General features: G+C 42.6%; 1 protein-coding gene across 1 annotated transcript; it reads left to right on the top strand.

Moving 5' to 3' along the window:
- The first annotated feature begins 3166 nt into the window (after nt 1-3166).
- LOC140076173 (uncharacterized) lies at nt 3167-6374 on the top strand. Its single transcript, XM_072122684.1, has 2 exons — nt 3167-3251; nt 5245-6374. The coding sequence occupies exons 1-2, from the start codon at nt 3167-3169 to the stop codon at nt 6372-6374; spliced, it is 1215 nt and encodes a 404-aa protein (XP_071978785.1).
- The last annotated feature ends 11731 nt before the right edge of the window (nt 6375-18105 follow it).

Genomic DNA, 18105 nt, shown 5'->3' with positions numbered 1-18105 from the left:
CTAGTACCAGGTTATTGAGTGAAGTCTGCAGGCAGGCCCTCCCCCCGCTCACAGCGACATGAGATAAGTTATTCCAGGTCAGTGAAAGAAAAACAGGTGTCCTTCTATCGTTAAATTGCGGACAAACTTATTAATGACACAAATCGACTTATTTTCTATTTGTGGCATTAATAAGTTTGTCAGCAATTTACCGATAAAAAGACATTTTCCTTCTCATGAACAATCCATGGTCACACAAGTTACTCCTGTCTGCAATGAACAATTATTTGTAATAACATTTTTGGTGATTTCAGCTCTGGTGAGCCACTTTTAAAATTACCCTTTTTAACCATTTTGAAAAATATAAAAAATTCATTAAAATGTGATTAAAAAGCCATACTTAATAAGGTAGCATCAAAAAAGACATCAAAAGTCGCAAAAAAATGACAACATCCAGAGCTCTGTACACTGAAGTATGAAAAAGTTATTAGCACCAGAACCTGGCAAAATGAAGAATTTTTTTTTCTACAGGAGGTTTTCATATTTGTAAATGTATAAAAACATTACATAACCCTCTTCATACTCACCGGGTTTTTGCTTCATAATGAAGCAAACAACAATCACTAACATCCATGATGTTAACCCTTTGATCGCCGGCAGCATTAGCTAGCCGGCGGCGCGTAGGCGTCGCCATCTTGGCTCCGATCGTCGTTCCCCGTGACGTCAACAGGGAGCGTCAATCCGTTGCCATGACAGCCTTGGGTCACACAAAGATCCAAGGCTATCATATTTTAGGCTAGGGGGTCTAAAAAATAGTAAAAAATCTAAGTAAAAAAAAAAGCTATATTAACAAACCTAAAAATTCAAATCACCTTCTTTTGCTAGAAGTCATATAAATAAACAGTAAAGATCATAAACACATTAGATATCGCCGCGTCCAAAAATGCCCCATCTATCAAATTATAATAACGGTTTTGTCACTGCGTTTAACCCCGTAACAGAAAATAGCGCCCGAAGTCGCAAATGGCATTTTTTTTGCCATTTTGAAAAATATAAAAAAATCTATTGAAAAGTGATCAAAACGTCGTACTGTCCTAAAAATAGAAGCATTGAAAACTTTATCAAAAGTCACAAAAAAAAACAGCACCCACAGCTCTGTACACCAAAGTATGAAAAAGTTATTAGCGCCAGAAAACGGCAAATGAAGAATTTTTTTTGTACAGGAGGTTTTAATTTTTGTACATGTATGAAAACATTATAAAGCCTATACAAATTTGTTATCTCAGTGATCGTACTGACCCACATAATGAAGTAGATTTGGGGCACACAGTGAAAGCCGTAAAATCCAAGCCCACAAGAAAACGGCACAAATGCAAAAACAAAAAAGGGTCGTTAGAGGATTTACATTATTCTTCATTATATCATCAGTCGGGGGGATTTTCCTTTGTTTAAAAAGAATCATTGAATAGATTAACCCTTTCCTTATCTCCCTCCGCCATGACCCCAGGTTATTCCTCATCTTCCTCCACCATGACTCCAGGTTATTCCTCATCTCCCTCCACCATGACTCCAGGTTATTCCTCATCTCCCTCCACCATGACCCCAGGATATTCCTCATCTCCCTCCACCATGACCCCAGGTTATTCCTCATCTCCCTCCACCATGACCCCAGGTTATTCCTCATCTCCCTCCACCATGACCCCAGGTTATACCTCATCTCCCTCCACCATGACCCCAGGATATTCCTCATCTCCTTCCACCATGACCCCATGTTATTCCTCATCTCCCTCCACCATGACCCCTGGTTATTCCTCATCTCCCTCCACCATGACCCCAGGTTATTCCTCATCTCCCTCCACCATGACCCCAGGTTATTCTTCATCTCCCTCCACCATGACCCCAGGTTATTCCTCATCTCCCTCCACCATGACCCCATGTTATTCCTCATCTCCCTCCACCATGACCCCAGGTTATTCCTCATCTCCCTCCACCATGACCCCAGGTTATTCCTCATCTCCCTCCACCATGACCCCAGGTTATTCCTCATCTCCCTCCACCATGACCCCAGGTTATTCCTCATCTCCCTCCACCATGACCCCAGGTTATACCTCATCTCCCTCCACCATGACCCCAGGATATTCCTCATCTCCTTCCACCATGACCCCATGTTATTCCTCATCTCCCTCCACCATGACCCCTGGTTATTCCTCATCTCCCTCCACCATGACCCCAGGTTATTCCTCATCTCCCTCCACCATGACCCCAGGTTATTCTTCATCTCCCTCCACCATGACCCCAGGTTATTCCTCATCTCCCTCCACCATGACCCCATGTTATTCCTCATCTCCCTCCACCATGACCCCAGGTTATTCCTCATCTCCCTCCACCATGACCCCAGGTTATTCCTCATCTCCCTCCACCATGACCCCAGGTTATTCCTCATCTCCCTCCACCATGACCCCAGGTTATTCCTCATCTCCCTCCACCATGACCCCAGGTTATTCCTCATCTCCCTCCACCATGACCCCAGGTTATTCCTCATCTCCCTCCACCATGACCCCATGTTATTCCTCATCTCCCTCCACCATGACCCCAGGTTATTCCTCATCTCCCTCCACCATGACCCCAGGTTATTCTTCATCTCCCTCCACCATGGCCCCAGGTTATTCGTCATCTCCCTCCACCATTTTTATTTAAAAAATAAAAATATATCTCAATATTTGATTGGACATAAAAAGCACTTGATTGTATAATATTCTTCTGCTCCATGAAGCCATTTCCAGGACAGGGCAGTCACACGGTCAGAGTCGTCCTGTCTGCGTAGATTTGCATTCCCTATTGTTCAGGATGTGGAATAAGTAGGGAATCATAGGGCAACATTTCACCTAGTAAAGATTTGCAAATTAAGTTATCTAGTTTCATCAGAAAGACACATCCTGGCCTTTCTTTGGTGGGAGGGGATAATAAACACATAACAAAGGAGAACACTTAAAACAAAACACTCTTAAACAATCAGCCTGGCTGATAAGGAAGTGGGACCAACACCCTTCATTTACATGGGGGAGGTTGTTGGGACAAGAGGGGGCAGACCAAGGGGTATAAGAAACCGAAGCACAACTCACATGAGGAGAACTTCTTGGTGGAAGATCTTACTGGAGGAGCTTAGACTGAGAGACTGAGACACAGAATGGAGAGAGAGCAGGTCCAGATATGTGCAGAGGATGGAGCCTGGGCAGGAGGACACGACGCTGGTGCCAGGGACCCCCAGAATGGTGAGTACTGACAGCCTTCATTGCATTCTTGAACTGATTTTTCCTCAGCCACATTATTTCTGCCTATATCCACTACCACAAAATAGGGGGCATTTCTATAGCCTTTCAAGCGGCAAAATGGTGGTGGTGGCTCCACAATATTGGTGTTTATCTGACACTCCTGACTTGCTCTATTTTTGGGCGCAAAATTGTGGCACTGCTTGTGAATCTGAGATATTTCCGTCTCTATTTTTGTGACTCGTTTTTGGGTACAATTTTTGGCGCAAAATTATTGCAGCTAAAAGCTGGTCTAGGGAGGTCATATCGATTGCACTTGTATTTATGAAGTAAATGAGATGTAGGAATGTAGAGGTGCAGGAATGTAGAGGTGCAGGAATGTAGAGGTGCAGGAATGTAGAGATGTAGGGATGTAGAGGTGCAGGAATGTAGAGGTGCAGGAATGTAGAGGCGCAGGAATGTAGAGGCGCTAGAATGTAGAGGTGCAGGAATGTAGAGGTGCAGGAATGTAGAGGTGCAAGAATGTAGAGGTGTAGGAATGTAGAGGTGCAGGAATGTAGAGGTGCAGAAATGTAGAGATGTAGGAATGTAGAGGTGTAGGAATGTAGAGGTGCAGGAATGTAGAGGTGCAGGAATGTAGAGTTGTAGGAATGTAGAGGTGCAGGAATGTAGAGGTGTAGGAATGTAAAGGCGCAAGAATGTAGAGGTGTAGGAATGTAGAGGTGTAGGGATGTAGAGGTGTAGGAATGTAGAGGTGTAGGGATGTAGAGGTGCAGGAATGTAGAGGTGCAGGAATGTAGAGGTGTAGGAATGTAGAGATGTAGGAATGTAGAGGTGTAGGGATGTAGAGGTGCAGGAATGTAAAGGCGCAAGAATGTAGAGGTGTAGGAATGTAGAGATGTAGGAATGTAGAGGTGCAGGAATGTAGAGGTGCAGGAATGTAGAGGTGCAGGAATGTAGAGGTGCAGGAATGTAGAGGTGCAGGAATGCAGAGGTGTAGGAATGTAAAGGCGCAAGAATGTAGAGATGTAGGAATGTAGAGGTGCAGGAATGTAGAGGTGCAGGAATGTAGAGTTGTAGGAATGTAGAGGTGCAGGAATGTAGAGGTGTAGGAATGTAAAGGCGCAAGAATGTAGAGTTGTAGGAATGTAGAGGTGTAGGAATGTAAAGGCGCAAGAATGTAGAGGTGTAGGAATGTAGAGGTGTAGGAATGTAGAGGTGTAGGGATGTAGAAGAATATGGATATAAGGATGTAGAGATATAGGCAGGCAGAGGCATAGAAGGGGGAATGTAGATGTATGGGGGGTGCAGAGATGTAGAAATATAAAGTTTGCATTATGTACAAAAAAGGGTCATTCATCTTGAGTCTGGACATTTGTCTGTGTCTTTTTCTGTTTTTTGCTGGTTTGGGACTTGTTTGATTGATCTTAGAGGTTGATATATCAGGCAGCCCAGTCTGAGGGATTCTTGCAACTTTTTTAAAACTCTGGCAATGCAAAATTTGTTAGGCAAGTGGAAAAGTCGCAAATTGTGACGCACACATACAAAGGCACCCAAAGAAATCGCAAATATAAGAGAAAATGAAAAGAAAAATAACTGTAGAAAAAGATTAATGACCCTCAATGTGACAGATGTTTCTGTTCTCAGAATGTGAAATGAGGTGAAATGAGAAATGGTTAAAAATAAGACAATTCAGCAATTTATATAGAATTGTTGTAAATATCTATATCATTAATTGGAGAAATACGGCAGCACCTCCAAAACTTATGAAAATAAAGAGGTGTTTTATTCTACCTCTAGTCTGCTACACATGGAATAAAACACCTCGGTTCTTTCACAAGTTTCGGAGAGCTGCCGTATTTCTATAATTATTTCCCCGCTCTCATCTTATTTCTAAAAGGACTGCGCTGCTTTTTCTTCACAATTTTTGTCACTATATCATTAGAGATGTTATTATCTCCATTATTAATTAACCTATTACTATTATTCTCAGCAGATGATGTTACCAGGAGCTTAGAGGAACATCTGATATCTTCAGATATTAAAGCTGATGATTGTGGGATCACACGAGATGCATATAAAGAACACAATAGCAGAAAGGATTTACCCTCAGACCTTCATTGCAACAATCTATCATCTGGTCCTATTACACTGGACGCCTCTTCTGATACATCACATAATAATGGTCAAAATAGAGGATACAGAAGAACAAATCAACATCTACGAGCATCCACCAGCTCTGAATGTGGAAAATCTATGACTTTTAAATGTAATCTTCCTGAGAATCCATTTTCATGTTCAGAATGTGGAAAATGTTTTACTTGTAAAAGCAACTTCCTTGCACATCAGAGAATTCACATCGGGGAGAAACCATTTTCATGTTCAGAATGTGGAAAATGTTTTTTTCACAAATCAAATCTTGTTCAACATGAGAGAATTCACACAGGGGAGAAGCCATTTTCATGTTCAGAATGTGATACATGTTTTGCGCATATTTCTGCACTTAAAATACATCATAGAATTCACACAGGGGAGAAGCCATTTTCATGTTCAGAATGTGGAAAATATTTTAGTAAGAAATCACATCTTGTTGACCATGAGAGAACTCACACAGGGGAGAAGCCATTTTCATGTTCAGAATGTAGCAAATGTTTTATTAAAAAAGAAAGTCTTGCTCGTCATGAAAGAATTCACACAGGTGAGAAGCCGTATTCATGTTCAGAATGTGGAAAATGTTTCATTCAAAAATCAAAGCTTGTTGAACATGAGAGAATTCACACAGGGGAGAAGCCGTTTTCATGTTCAGAATGTGGGAAATGTTTTATTACAAAATCAACTCTTGTTGATCATGAGAGAATTCACACAGGAGAGAAGCCATTTTTATGTTCAGAATGTAACAAAGGTTTTTCTCTTAAATCAAATCTTGTTAAACATGAGAGAATTCACACAGGGGAGAAACCGTTTTCATGTTCACATTGTGACAAATGTTTTGCTAATAATTCAGTGCTCGTAATACATGAGAGAATTCACACAGGGGAGAAACCGTTTTCATGTTCACAGTGTGGCAAATGTTTTGCTCAAAAATCACATCTGTACAAACATCAGAGAATTCACACAGGAAAGTAAGTATTTTATAGTGTAACTGTCTTCAAAAAGGGCACTTTCCAGTAATGGAGGCTGCTAACGCTCAATATAAATAATTTTTTGCTTTATTCTTAAATTGTTTTACTTCTTTACAATCCTTTAGTTTATCTTACCTGACTTCCTACCAGAATCCTCTGCTGAGTCAAGGGGAGGGGAGGGTGACTTCAAATCTAAATAGCCATCTGCTCAAATGCATCTTTCCTCCCTTCAGAATCGCTCTACACCCCTCTTCAGACCATTACCTCTCACATCCTTTCTCTCCTCCTCTCCCTGTAGACAACTGTTTACATTTGAGGTTCTCCCACTCCACACGTGGGACTCAGTACAGGATTCTGGCAGGGAGCCAGGTAATTTATACTAAAGGATTGTACATAAGTAAAAAGATTAAAGGACTATCCAAAACATGATTTATATTGAGCATTACATGCCGTTTTGGAGCCAGTCATCAGTGACAAATGTCGTTCATGATGACAGGTTCCCTTTAATGCTTAGAATCTGACAAATGTCTCACTTTGATGAACAACTTTTTATATACGAGAGAAGCCACAAGCGGAGAAGCCATATTTATATTAAACATCTGCATTTGTAATTGAGTTTGATCAAGAATTGTATGAAATGCATTAACCAATAAACTTTACATTAAATGACAGAACTTGTGCAATTATATAACACAATCAGAAAAGGAGAGAACAATGTGGAGGAGCTCGGATAAAGGAGCAGCTGATGTTTTACCTTAGTAAGGACATTGTATTCTTACAGTGGGATTTCTGTATAAAGAAGATACAATTGTTCCGAATAGGCTCATAGGTCCCTTGTATCCAGCGCCTAGCAGTGTGAGGATGACGCTGCACTTTATGTCGGAACGTTCCTGGTTTTGCCCCTCAGTCCTCCCCACCACCTCCATACACTTGGGAGGACACAAGTTTTGCCACTAGACACTAGAGGAAATGAATGATAGATTGCGCCTGTCTACTAGATGTTGAGATACCTTTGCTGGTAACTCAGTAAGAGGATCCGCACTGACAAAAGGATCCAAAAACTATATACAATGTATGACCTGCAGGGGCATTTATATATAGTGTAATAATCATTAAATGATAATATTCATGTATGGAAATGGTTTACCATCACTGACCTGTGCATTTATATATTCGGCTATATCGTACTCACTATAACATTGCACTTTAGTCCGATCTACATTCCCAGGTAAGTAGAATACTGAAAGGCTAGGGCGTTGCTAGGGTGGTAAAAAATCCGGGGGACCGGCCCAATGCATATGTATCACACTTATAGCAATGCTTATTCCTGTACATAACACCTTACATTTGGTTGTGCCAATAACAACGTTACAGACTGAACATACAGCTACAGAAACAGCGGAGAAATCCCTACGTCACCCAGAGATGCCCACGCTCTGTCCAGTCATTAGATTAAACAGAATTGTCCTTGTAGAGTTTCCCACAAGATGGCAGCTTAGAGTGGAAGCCCCGGCCAGCCGCCTCCCTAGACTATGTATCGGAGATACCGGTGACATCACCTTTGGGAACAAGGGTTCAGAGGGACAAGCAGCATCCACCGACACCTTCTCAAAAGCTACTGCTTTGTTCCCCAGTGACAGGCTCCTGCCTCCCTTCAATCTCCTTCTGGACTATGAAGTATATATGTTTCATTGTCGCGAATGTACAGAGGCGTCGCTATTACTAGGGGTAACTGTGGGGGAACATAACCGGTGTTAACTGTGTAGGGCACATTACTGGGGGGGTGTGGGGGACATTGATGGGGGTAACTGTGTGGGGCACATTACTGGGGGTAACTGTGCGGGGCACATTATTGGGGGTAACTGTGTGGGGCACATTACTGGGGGATGTGTGGGGAACATTATAGGTGGTAACTATGCAGGGAATATTACTGGGGGTAACTGTGTTGGGCACATTATCCGTGGTAACTCTGTTGGGCACATTACTAGGGGTATCAGTGTGGGGCACATTACTGGGGTTAACTGTGTGGGGCACATTACCGGGGGTAACTGTGTGGGGCACATTACCGGTGGTAACTATGTGGGGCATATTACTAGGGGTATCAGTGTGCGGCACATTACTGGGGTTAACTGTGTGGGGCACTTTACTGGTGGTTACTTTGTGGGGCACATTACTAGGGGTATCAGTGTGGGGCACATTAATGGGGGTAACTGTGGGCACATTAGTGAACTTAGTCCCATAAGAAAAGTTATTGGAAATAGCAAATATTCCTAGAGAGACTTTATTAGAAAATTAAGAAGAAATCCAACAACACAAAAGACACTCGATCAGGAGAAGGATTATTGTTATTACAGTTATGGAACAAAACAATGAGACATCTTATCACAAGTCAAGATCACAGGAGAATCACAAGAAAAAAGAAAAGATGTGATGCTTATTGTGGACACCAGAGATGCATATCCGTCATGGAGAAGGGATGTGTAAATATCAAAAAGTAGGTTTCACAAATGAGATCAAATACAAAAATGAAAACTCTTTATAAACCTCTTCAGGCTCTGTACTGTACATGCACGAGGCAGAGCTGCTGGGGCTGTATGTGGGTGCCGCCATGTTTGTTATGATCGTCGCTCTCTGTGATGTCATCAGGGATCGGCGATCCATTGTCTTTGTTAGTTCTGAGGCAGTATTGCAGATTCCTTACAATAGGCCAGTGGCTCATTGTAATAAATGCTGTGTACAAATGCCTAAACTGCTATACAGTAATATTGCAGTATATAGTAGGAATGATCAGACGATCTACGGTTAAGGTACCCGAAAGGATCTAAAAATTGTAAAAAATAAAATTAAATAAAACATAATAAACAGTAAAAATCACAATCATGTCAGGCATCGTCGTGTCCCAAAATGCTGATCTATTAAAATATAGAAACGGTTATTTCCAGCGATGGACCACATAACGGAAAATAGCGCCCAAATGTCTGCAACGCCACTTTAACACAATTTTAAATCGCATAAAAAATCAATAAAAAGTGATCAAAAGGTCGCGCAGTCCTCACCCTGGTAGCAATGATAACGTCAGCTCATCATGCAGAAAATGACGCAGATCTATACATCATAGTATGTAAAAGTTATTAGAGTCAGAAGATGGCGAAACTACATTTTTGTACAACTAAAATACATTTTTTTTGTACATATTCTTTTAATTTTCAAAAATGTATTTAAACACCATAAAACCTGTATAACTGTGATATCACTTTGGTTGTACCAAACTAAAGAATAAAGCAGATGTATCATTTGTGCAGAGTGAAAGTCGTAAAAACTGAGCCCAAGTGATGAAAATGTGTTTTTTGCCAATTTCGGTGCATTACTGATAAGTAAAAGTTGTTATGTAGATATTAAGCCCTCACACAGCTCTTTACACGGAAAAATGAAAAAGTTTTAGATTTTTGAAGGTGGAGAGTGAGAAATTAACAAAAAATGCTGCAACGCAAAGGGGTTAATAAATATTATATGCACAGTCTTCAGGAATTACATCAATAGAACAAATGCAATGTAAAGGAATAATGGGGAAGAAAACAAAAGCCAAAAAGTAATTAAAACAAGTAAAAAGATTTGGAGCTTTGAATGAACCACAGGGATAAGTACCGACTGACAACCTCCCCTGTGGTACAATCAGCCCCACTCCTCCTAGGAGCCCGGGCTCTGCCACCTATGTGCATGGTCGGGATGTAGAATAAGTATTATAGCGATATTATAGCCACATGTACATAATCAGATACTTCTAAAAGAACAAGCTACCTGCCACCTGAGGTTCTGGATGTATTGAACCGGGCTGCTGCCCCGGATGCTCCAACAATGTGAGAAATCACTCAGCAAGTGAAGATTGTAGAGACCAAAACACATCTATTAATCAGTTACTTTTGCACCACAATGGGGCTCATTTACTAAGTATCCGAATCGCGTTTTTCCGCTGGGTTTCCCTAATTTTTCCGACTTGCAGCGAAATGCTCCGGGATTTTGGCGCACGCGATCGGATTGTGGTGCATTAGCGCCGGCTTTCACGTGACAGAAATCGGGGGCGTGGCTGTCGGAAAACCCGACGGATTCGGAAAACCTGCAGAATTTTTAAAAAATTTGTGTAGCAAAAATAGCACTCACATACACCGAGACGGAGAAGGTGAATTCCGGCAGACTTCAGCGCAGCTGCGACACCTACTGGACATCGGGCACATGACCTTAATGAATCCCGGCAGAACTTGAATCAGCATCGGAGAATGTGCCGCTGGATCGCGACTGGACCAGGTAAGTAAATCTGCCCCAATTTGTTGTAGAAATCAATGACAATAGGGCTCATTTACTTACCCGGTCCAGTCGCGATTCTGTGGCGTGTTTTCCGACGAGGATTCGGGTTCTTCTTGGATTCACTAACCTTGTGCGGCCGATATCCAGTAAGTGTCACTGCTGCACCGAGGTCCGCCGGAGTTCACCTTCTTCTTCATGATACATGTAAGTGCTTGATCTTGCGACACTTTTGGTTTTTTAACCCCTTAAGGACGCATGGTTTTTCCGCTCATTTCTCGCTCTCCAACTTCAAAAATCCATAACTTTTTCATTTTTACGTGTACAGACCTATGTGAGAGCTTATTTTGTGCGTAACAAATTTTAATTTCCTGTAATGTTATTTATTTTAACATGCCGTGTACTGCGAAGCTGGAAAAAAATCTCAAATGTGGGGGGAAAAAAAATGCACATGCATCACGTTCTTGTGGGCTCAGTTTTTAGACTTTGACTGTGCGCTCAAAGTAACACATCAGCTTTATTCTTTGGTTCGGTGCAATCGCGGTGATGTCAAATTTATATAGGTTTTATTGCGATTTAATACATTTTCAAAAATTAAACGAATGTGTACAAGAAAGAAAAATTTTTTTTTGCCATTTTCTGACGCTAATAACTTTTTCATACTTCGCTGCATCATTTTTTTGCAAAATGAGCCGACGTTTTCATTGCTACCATTTTGAGGTCTGTGCGACATTATGATCACTTTTTATTCCATTTTTTATGTGATGTAAAAAGGGTGTAAAAGTCGCATTTTGGAAATTTGGGTGCCATTTCCCGTCTTGGAGGTCACCACTGGCCGTAACCGTTTTTATATTTTGATAGAGCGGGCATTTTGGGACGCGGCGATACCTAATGTGTCTGTGATTTTTACTGTTTATTATGTTTTATATCAGTTCTAGGGAAAGGGGGGTGATTAGAATTTTTAATATTTTATTTATTTATTTATTTAATTTTTTTTACTTTTTTTTTTCACAATTTCTTAGACCATCTAGGGTTATTGTTCCCTAGATGGTCTAAGAAATAGTGAAAAAAAAAAGAAAAAAAAAGTTTTTCCTACCATATACTGCAATACTTCTGTATTGCAATATATGGCATTTTTGCAGGTTATTCATTACAATGAGCCACCAGCTCATTGTAACGAATCTGCAGATGCCAATTAGCCTCGGGTTAAACAAAGACCCGAGGCTACCATGGCAACCGATCGATCGGGGGAGCGACGATCGGAATAAAGATGTCCTTTGCCGGCAGCAACGGAAAGGTTAATAGCCGCAATCGCTGCAAGCACCGACCGCGGTTATTAGCGGTGGGGGTTTGCTACAATATGCAACAACCCGCACCCTTGCATTAAGAGGACTCAGCCCATGAGCCCTCTTCATACATACCCTGCCCCTCTGTGCCGTAGAGCTACGGTGCAGAGCGTTAAGGGGTTAAATTCTGTGTTTTTTCCGAATCCATCAAGTTGTCTGAAATCCGATTGCGTGCACCAAAATCCCGGCTGAATTCGGCGCAAAACGGAAAGATTTGGGAAACCCGACGAAAGTGCAGCCGCAGAACCCTTAGTAAATGAGCCCCAATGTTTTTATTTATTAGAATTCTCATTATTATTGTTATTTAGTTATACATGTAATTTAGTTACACACCTGAAACATATGTCTCAATGAGCTGTTCCAGTTATTAGACCTGCTTTGCCTTGTGTAAACCTGAGTTACAAAATGTGCCAAAAATATAGGTCCATGATGTAAATACATGGTGATCGAGGAAACAGAGGCAATGCACACAATAGGACCTTAGATGATAAGGCAAAAAACAAACTTTTTGTGGTGCAAAACCTTGTAAATTATGATCTTCTTCTGCTCCATGAAGCCATTTCCAGGGCAGGGCAGTCACATGGTAATTGGAGACGCCTTGTCTGCATGGATTTGCATTCCCTATTGTTCAGGATGTGGAATCAGTAGGGAATCACAAAGAGGTATTTCACATGGTAAAGATTTGCACATGAAGTTATCTAGATTCATCAGAAAGACACAACCTGGCCTTTCTTTGGTGGGAAGGGATAATAAACACATAACAAAGGAGAACAATCAAAGTGCCATAAACAATCAGCCTGGCTGATAAGGAAGTGGGACCAACACCCTTCATTTACATGGGGGAGGTTGTTGGGACAAAAGGGGGCAGACCAAGGGGTATAAGAGACCAAAGCAGGACTCACATGAGGAGAACTTCTTGGTGGAAGATCTTACTGGAGGAGCTTAGACTGAGAGACACAGTATGGAGAGAGAACTGATCCAGATATGTGCGGAGGAGGGAGTCTGGGAAGGAGGACATGACGCTGGTGCCAAGGACCCCCAGAATGGTGAGTACTGAAAGCCATTGCCTCCTAGAACTCTGTCCCATTCTTTCTGCCTATATCCACTTCACCCAAGTGGTAGATATGTAAATGTGTAATATGTATCTATCCTATAGTGTGTATTGATGTGTAGTGTACATGTCATGGATGTAAACATATATGTTTGTATTTCTGTATGTATGAATATATTCATTACAATGTTGTATAACAGCATATTCCTCTATGCCATTCCATAATAACATAGGATTAGGGTTTGTTTGGAAGCATTTTGATTGACATGTGCCCTTTGAAAAACACTTGCACGACACCTGTAAATGGGGACATAGTTATACGCACACACAGTGCAGCTGAATAATACTCTATGGAAAACATGTGGCACTTGTTACTGAACATCTGCTTTTCATTGTGTGTTCACATTTTGTAGCTAAATGCATCACAACTGCATTGTCATCCGTTCTGATGTGGTTTTAGGTGCATTTTATTAAATTAACCAATGAAAGTCATTAACAACAATGTGGAGGTATAGGGGTGCAGGGATGTAGAGGTATAGGGGTGCAGGGATGTAGAGGTATAGGGTGCAGGGATGTAGAGGTATAGGGGTGCAGGGATGTAGAGGTATAGGGGTGCAGGAATATAGAGGTATAGGGGTGCAGGGATGTAGAGGTATAGGGGTGCAGGAATGTAGAGGTATAGGGGGCAGGGATGTAGAGGTATAGGGGTGCAGGGATGTAGAGGTATAGGGGTGCAGGGATGTAGAGGTATAGGGGTGCAGGGATGTAGAGGTGTAGGGGTGCAGGGATGTAGAGGTATAGTGGTGCAGGGATGTAGAGGTATAGTGGTGCAGGGATATAGAGGTATAGGGGTGCAGGGATGTAGAGGTATAGGGGTGCAGGGATGTAGAGGTATAGGGGTGCAGGGATGTAGAGGTATAGGGGGGCAGGGATGTAGAGGTATAGGGGTGTATGGGATGTAGAGGTATAGGGGTGCAGGGATGTAGAGGTATAGAGGTGCAGGGATGTAGAGGTGTAGGGGTGCAGGGATGTAGAGGTATAGGGGTGCAGGGATGTAGAGGTATAGGGGTGCAGGGATGTAGAGGTATAGTGGTGCAGGGATGTAGAGGTATAGTGGTGCAGGGATGTAGAGGTGTAGGGGTACAGGGATGTAGAGGTATAGGGGTGCAGGGATGTAGAGGTATAGGCAGGCAGATGTATGAGGGAGGAGGGATGTAGAGGTGTGGGGATGCAGGAATCGAAGGGATAGGGGTGCAGGGATATAAATATGTAGGGGTGCAGCTATATGGGGGTGCAGCTATGTATAGGTATAAGGGAGTAAGGATGCCGTGCAGGGATGCAGAAAAGTAGTGGTACAGGTAAATAGGGGGGCAGGAATATAGAGGTATAGGGTGCAGGAATGTAAAGGTGCAGATATGGTGGGGAATAGTAAGCAGAGATGTAGGAACATAAAGCATGAGATATGAACAAAAAAGGGTCAGTCATCTTTAATCTGGAAATTTGTGTGTCTGCTTTTGTTATATCAGGCAGCTGAGTCAGTGTTTAATTTTTAAAGATGTACAAAGGTTGCAATCTCTTCTGCAAACTCTTCTGCCTGAGTCAACTCGGCCCTGGAGTACATTTGGGAAATATTTGTGACTTTTTTCTGTGATTTGCCTCAGATTTGTGGATTTCCATATGTCCACATTTGGAAATAGAAATAGAAATATCAGGCACAACACTGAGAAACTCTGGAGTGGCACATTTTGTTGGTGAGTTGCAATGAGAATTCACACAGGAGAGAAGCTGTTTTTGTGTTCAGAATGTGGCAAATATGAAAGTGAAATCATAAATGATAAGAAATAAGACAATTTAGCAATGAATGTAGAAATTTTTATAAATATGTATATTTTAAAATGTTATTAACTTTGTAATTAATTATCCTGTTATTCCCGGCAGATGACATTACAAGGAGCTCAGAGGAACATCTGATATCTTCCGATATTAAAGCTCATGATTGTGGGATCACACAAGATTAGAGATGAGCGAACATACAGACAAACAGAGCCAATCACAAGCCAGGAGACTCTGCACTCCACCCAGCATGACGTGGTACCCTTACACGTCGATAGCAGTGGTTGGCTGGCCAGATCAGGTGACCCTGGAATAGACTAGCCCCTGCCTGCGCTGCTCGGATCATTCTGTGTCTGGATGCCGCTAGGGAGAGAGCTGCTGCTGCTGCAGGGATAGCGTTAGGGTGTTCTATTAGCTTACTGTTAGGCAGGAGTGAGTCTACAAGAACCCAACAGCCCTTCTTAGGGCTACAATAACGTTATACTTTTTTTTTTTTATTTGCAGCTAGTACCATATTGTGAGGAATTTGCAGGGGGACTTGCTACCGTTGTGTTTAGCTCTTAGTGACACACATATCCACCTCAAACACCAAAGTGGGAATATTTATTAGGGGTTTGATTTCAATTAGGCACAGTCTGCCATTTACTTTTTATTTTACGTTTATTTTTTCATAACTCAGCGTCATCTCATCTGGCATAGCAGTGTGCTTTCATACTTGGCTAGAAAATAGCCAAAGGAGAATCCAAACAGCTTACTTACGCCTACAATAGCGTTATATATATATTTTCTTTCTGGTTGATCTGCTGGTGGCTGTCCTTGCTGCAGTGCATCTACTACCAAATTGTGAGGAATTTGTAGTGAGACTTGCGACCGCTGTGTTTAGCGCTTAGTGACGCACATATCCATCGCAAAGACCGAAGTGGGAAAATTTATTAGGGGTTGGATTTCAATTAGGCACAGTCTGCCAGTTTCTTTTTATTTTACGTTTATTTTTTCATAACTCAGCGTCATCTCATCAGTGTGCTTTCATACTTGGCTAGAAAATAGCCAAAGGAGAATCCAAACGGCTTACTTACGCCTACAATAGCGTTATATATATATTTTATTTCTGGTTGATCTGCTGGTGGCTGTCCTTGCTGCAGTGCATCTACTACCAAATTGTGAGGAATTTGTAGCGAGACTTGCGACCGCTGTGTTTAGCGCTTAGTGACGCACATATCCATCGCAAAGACCGAAGTGGGAAAATTTATTAGGGGTTGGATTTCAATTAGGCACAGTCTGCCAGTTTCTTTTTATTTTACGTTTATTTTTTCATAACTCAGCGTCATCTCATCAGTGTGCTTTCATACTTGGCTAGAAAATAGCCAAAGGAGAATCCAAACGGCTTACTTACGCCTACAATAGCGTTATATATATATTATTTCTGGTTGATCTGCTGGTGGCTGTCCTTGCTGCAGTGCATCTACTACCAAATTGTGAGGAATTTGTAGTGAGACTTGCGACCTTTGTGTTTAGCGCTTAGTGACACACATATCCATCGCAAAGACCGAAGTGGGAAAATTTATTAGGGGTTGGATTTCAATTAGGCACAGTCTGCCAGTTTCTTTTTATTTTACGTTTATTTTTTCATAACTCAGCGTCATCTCATCAGTGTGCTTTCATACTTGGCTAGAAAATAGCCAAAGGAGAATCCAAACGGCTTACTTACGCCTACAATAGCGTTATATATATTTTATTTCTGGTTGATCTGCTGGTGGCTGTCCTTGCTGCAGTGCATCTACTACCAAATTGTGAGGAATTTGTAGTGAGACTTGCGACCGTTGTGTTTAGCGCTTAGTGACACACATATCCATTGCAAAGACCGAAGTGGGAAAATTTATTAGGGGTTGGATTTCAATTAGGCACAGTCTGCCATTTCCATTTTATTTTACGTTTATTTTTTCATAACTCAGCGTCATCTCATCTGGCATAGCAGTGTGCTTTCATACTTGGCTAGAAAATAGCCATAGCAATAGGATAGCATCGTTTGGTTTTAAAAATTAAAAAACACAAAAAAAAAAAACCCACAAAAAAACACAAAAAAAAGTTAAAAAAAAATTAAAGTTATAACTTTCATTTTCAAAATGTTTAACCCGAGGGCTAGGGGTAGAGGAAGAGGGCGGGGTCAGAGGCCGTGGTCCTGGGCGGGGTGAGACACCACCTGCTGATGAGGGAGCAGGGGAACGCCGCAGAGCTACACTCCCTAGGTTCATGTCTGAAGTTACTGGGACTCGTGGTAGAGCACTGTTGAGGCCAGAACAGTGCGAACAGGTGATGTCGTGGATTGCCGACAATGCTTCGAGCAATTTGTCCACCAGTCAGTCTTCCACGCAGTCCACCCATGTCACCGAAATCGGCACTCCTCCAGCTCCTGCACCTCAGCCTCCTCCCCCCCAGTCTGCCCCCTCCCAGGAAAATTTGGCATTTGAACCGGCATACTCTGAGGAACTGTTTTCTGGACCCTTCCCACAGTCACAAACCACTTGTCCGGTTGCTGCTGAGCAATTTTCCGATGCCCAGGTTTTCCACCAGTCGCAGTCTGTGGGTGATGATGACCTTCTTGACGTAGTGGAAGAAGTGTGTAAAGAGGTGTCCGACGATGAGGAGACAGGGTTGTCAGACAGTGGTGAAGTTGTTGTCAGGGCAGGAAGTCCGAGGGGGGAGCAGACTGAGGGATCGGAGGATGATGAGGTGACAGACCCAAGCTGGGTTGAGAGGCCGGGTGAACACAGTGCTTCTGAGACGGAGGAGAGTCCTCGACCAGAACAGGTTGGAAGAGGCAGTGGTGGGGCCAGACGGAGAGGCAGGGCCAGAGCAGGTGCATCAGCGCCAAATGTGTCACGTAGTGAAGCTCCCGTGGCGAGGGCTCCCGCGGCGAGGGCTAGATTTTCAGAAGTCTGGAGGTTCTTTAAGGAAACACAGGATGACCGACGGACTGTGGTGTGCAACCTTTGCCAAACCAGGATCAGCAGGGGTTCCACCACTACTAGCTTAACTACCACCAGTATGCGCAGGCATATGAATGCTAAGCACCCCACTCAGTGGCAACAAGCCCGTTCACCTCCGGCCGTGCACACCACTGCTCCTTCCCCTGTGTCAGCTGATAGTCAGCCCCCTGCCCAGGACCCTGGCACAAAAACCCCATCGTCACCTCCACGATCCTCGAC

Source organism: Engystomops pustulosus, chromosome 8, assembly GCF_040894005.1.
Source record: "Engystomops pustulosus chromosome 8, aEngPut4.maternal, whole genome shotgun sequence".
Taxonomy (NCBI): Eukaryota; Metazoa; Chordata; class Amphibia; order Anura; family Leptodactylidae; genus Engystomops; species Engystomops pustulosus.
This window is presented reverse-complemented; position numbering and strand designations above follow the sequence as displayed.

What these genes read in the sequence shown, in the direction of transcription:
- LOC140076173 (XM_072122684.1), top strand. Translation starts at nt 3,167, where the DNA reads ATGGAGAGAGAGCAGGTCCAGATATGTGCAGAGGATGGAGCCTGGGCA. An exon ending in TGCCAGGGACCCCCAGAATG is followed by an intron (nt 3,252 to 5,244) that starts GTGAGTACTGAC and finishes TATTCTCAGCAG; the next exon opens with ATGATGTTACCAGGAGCTTA.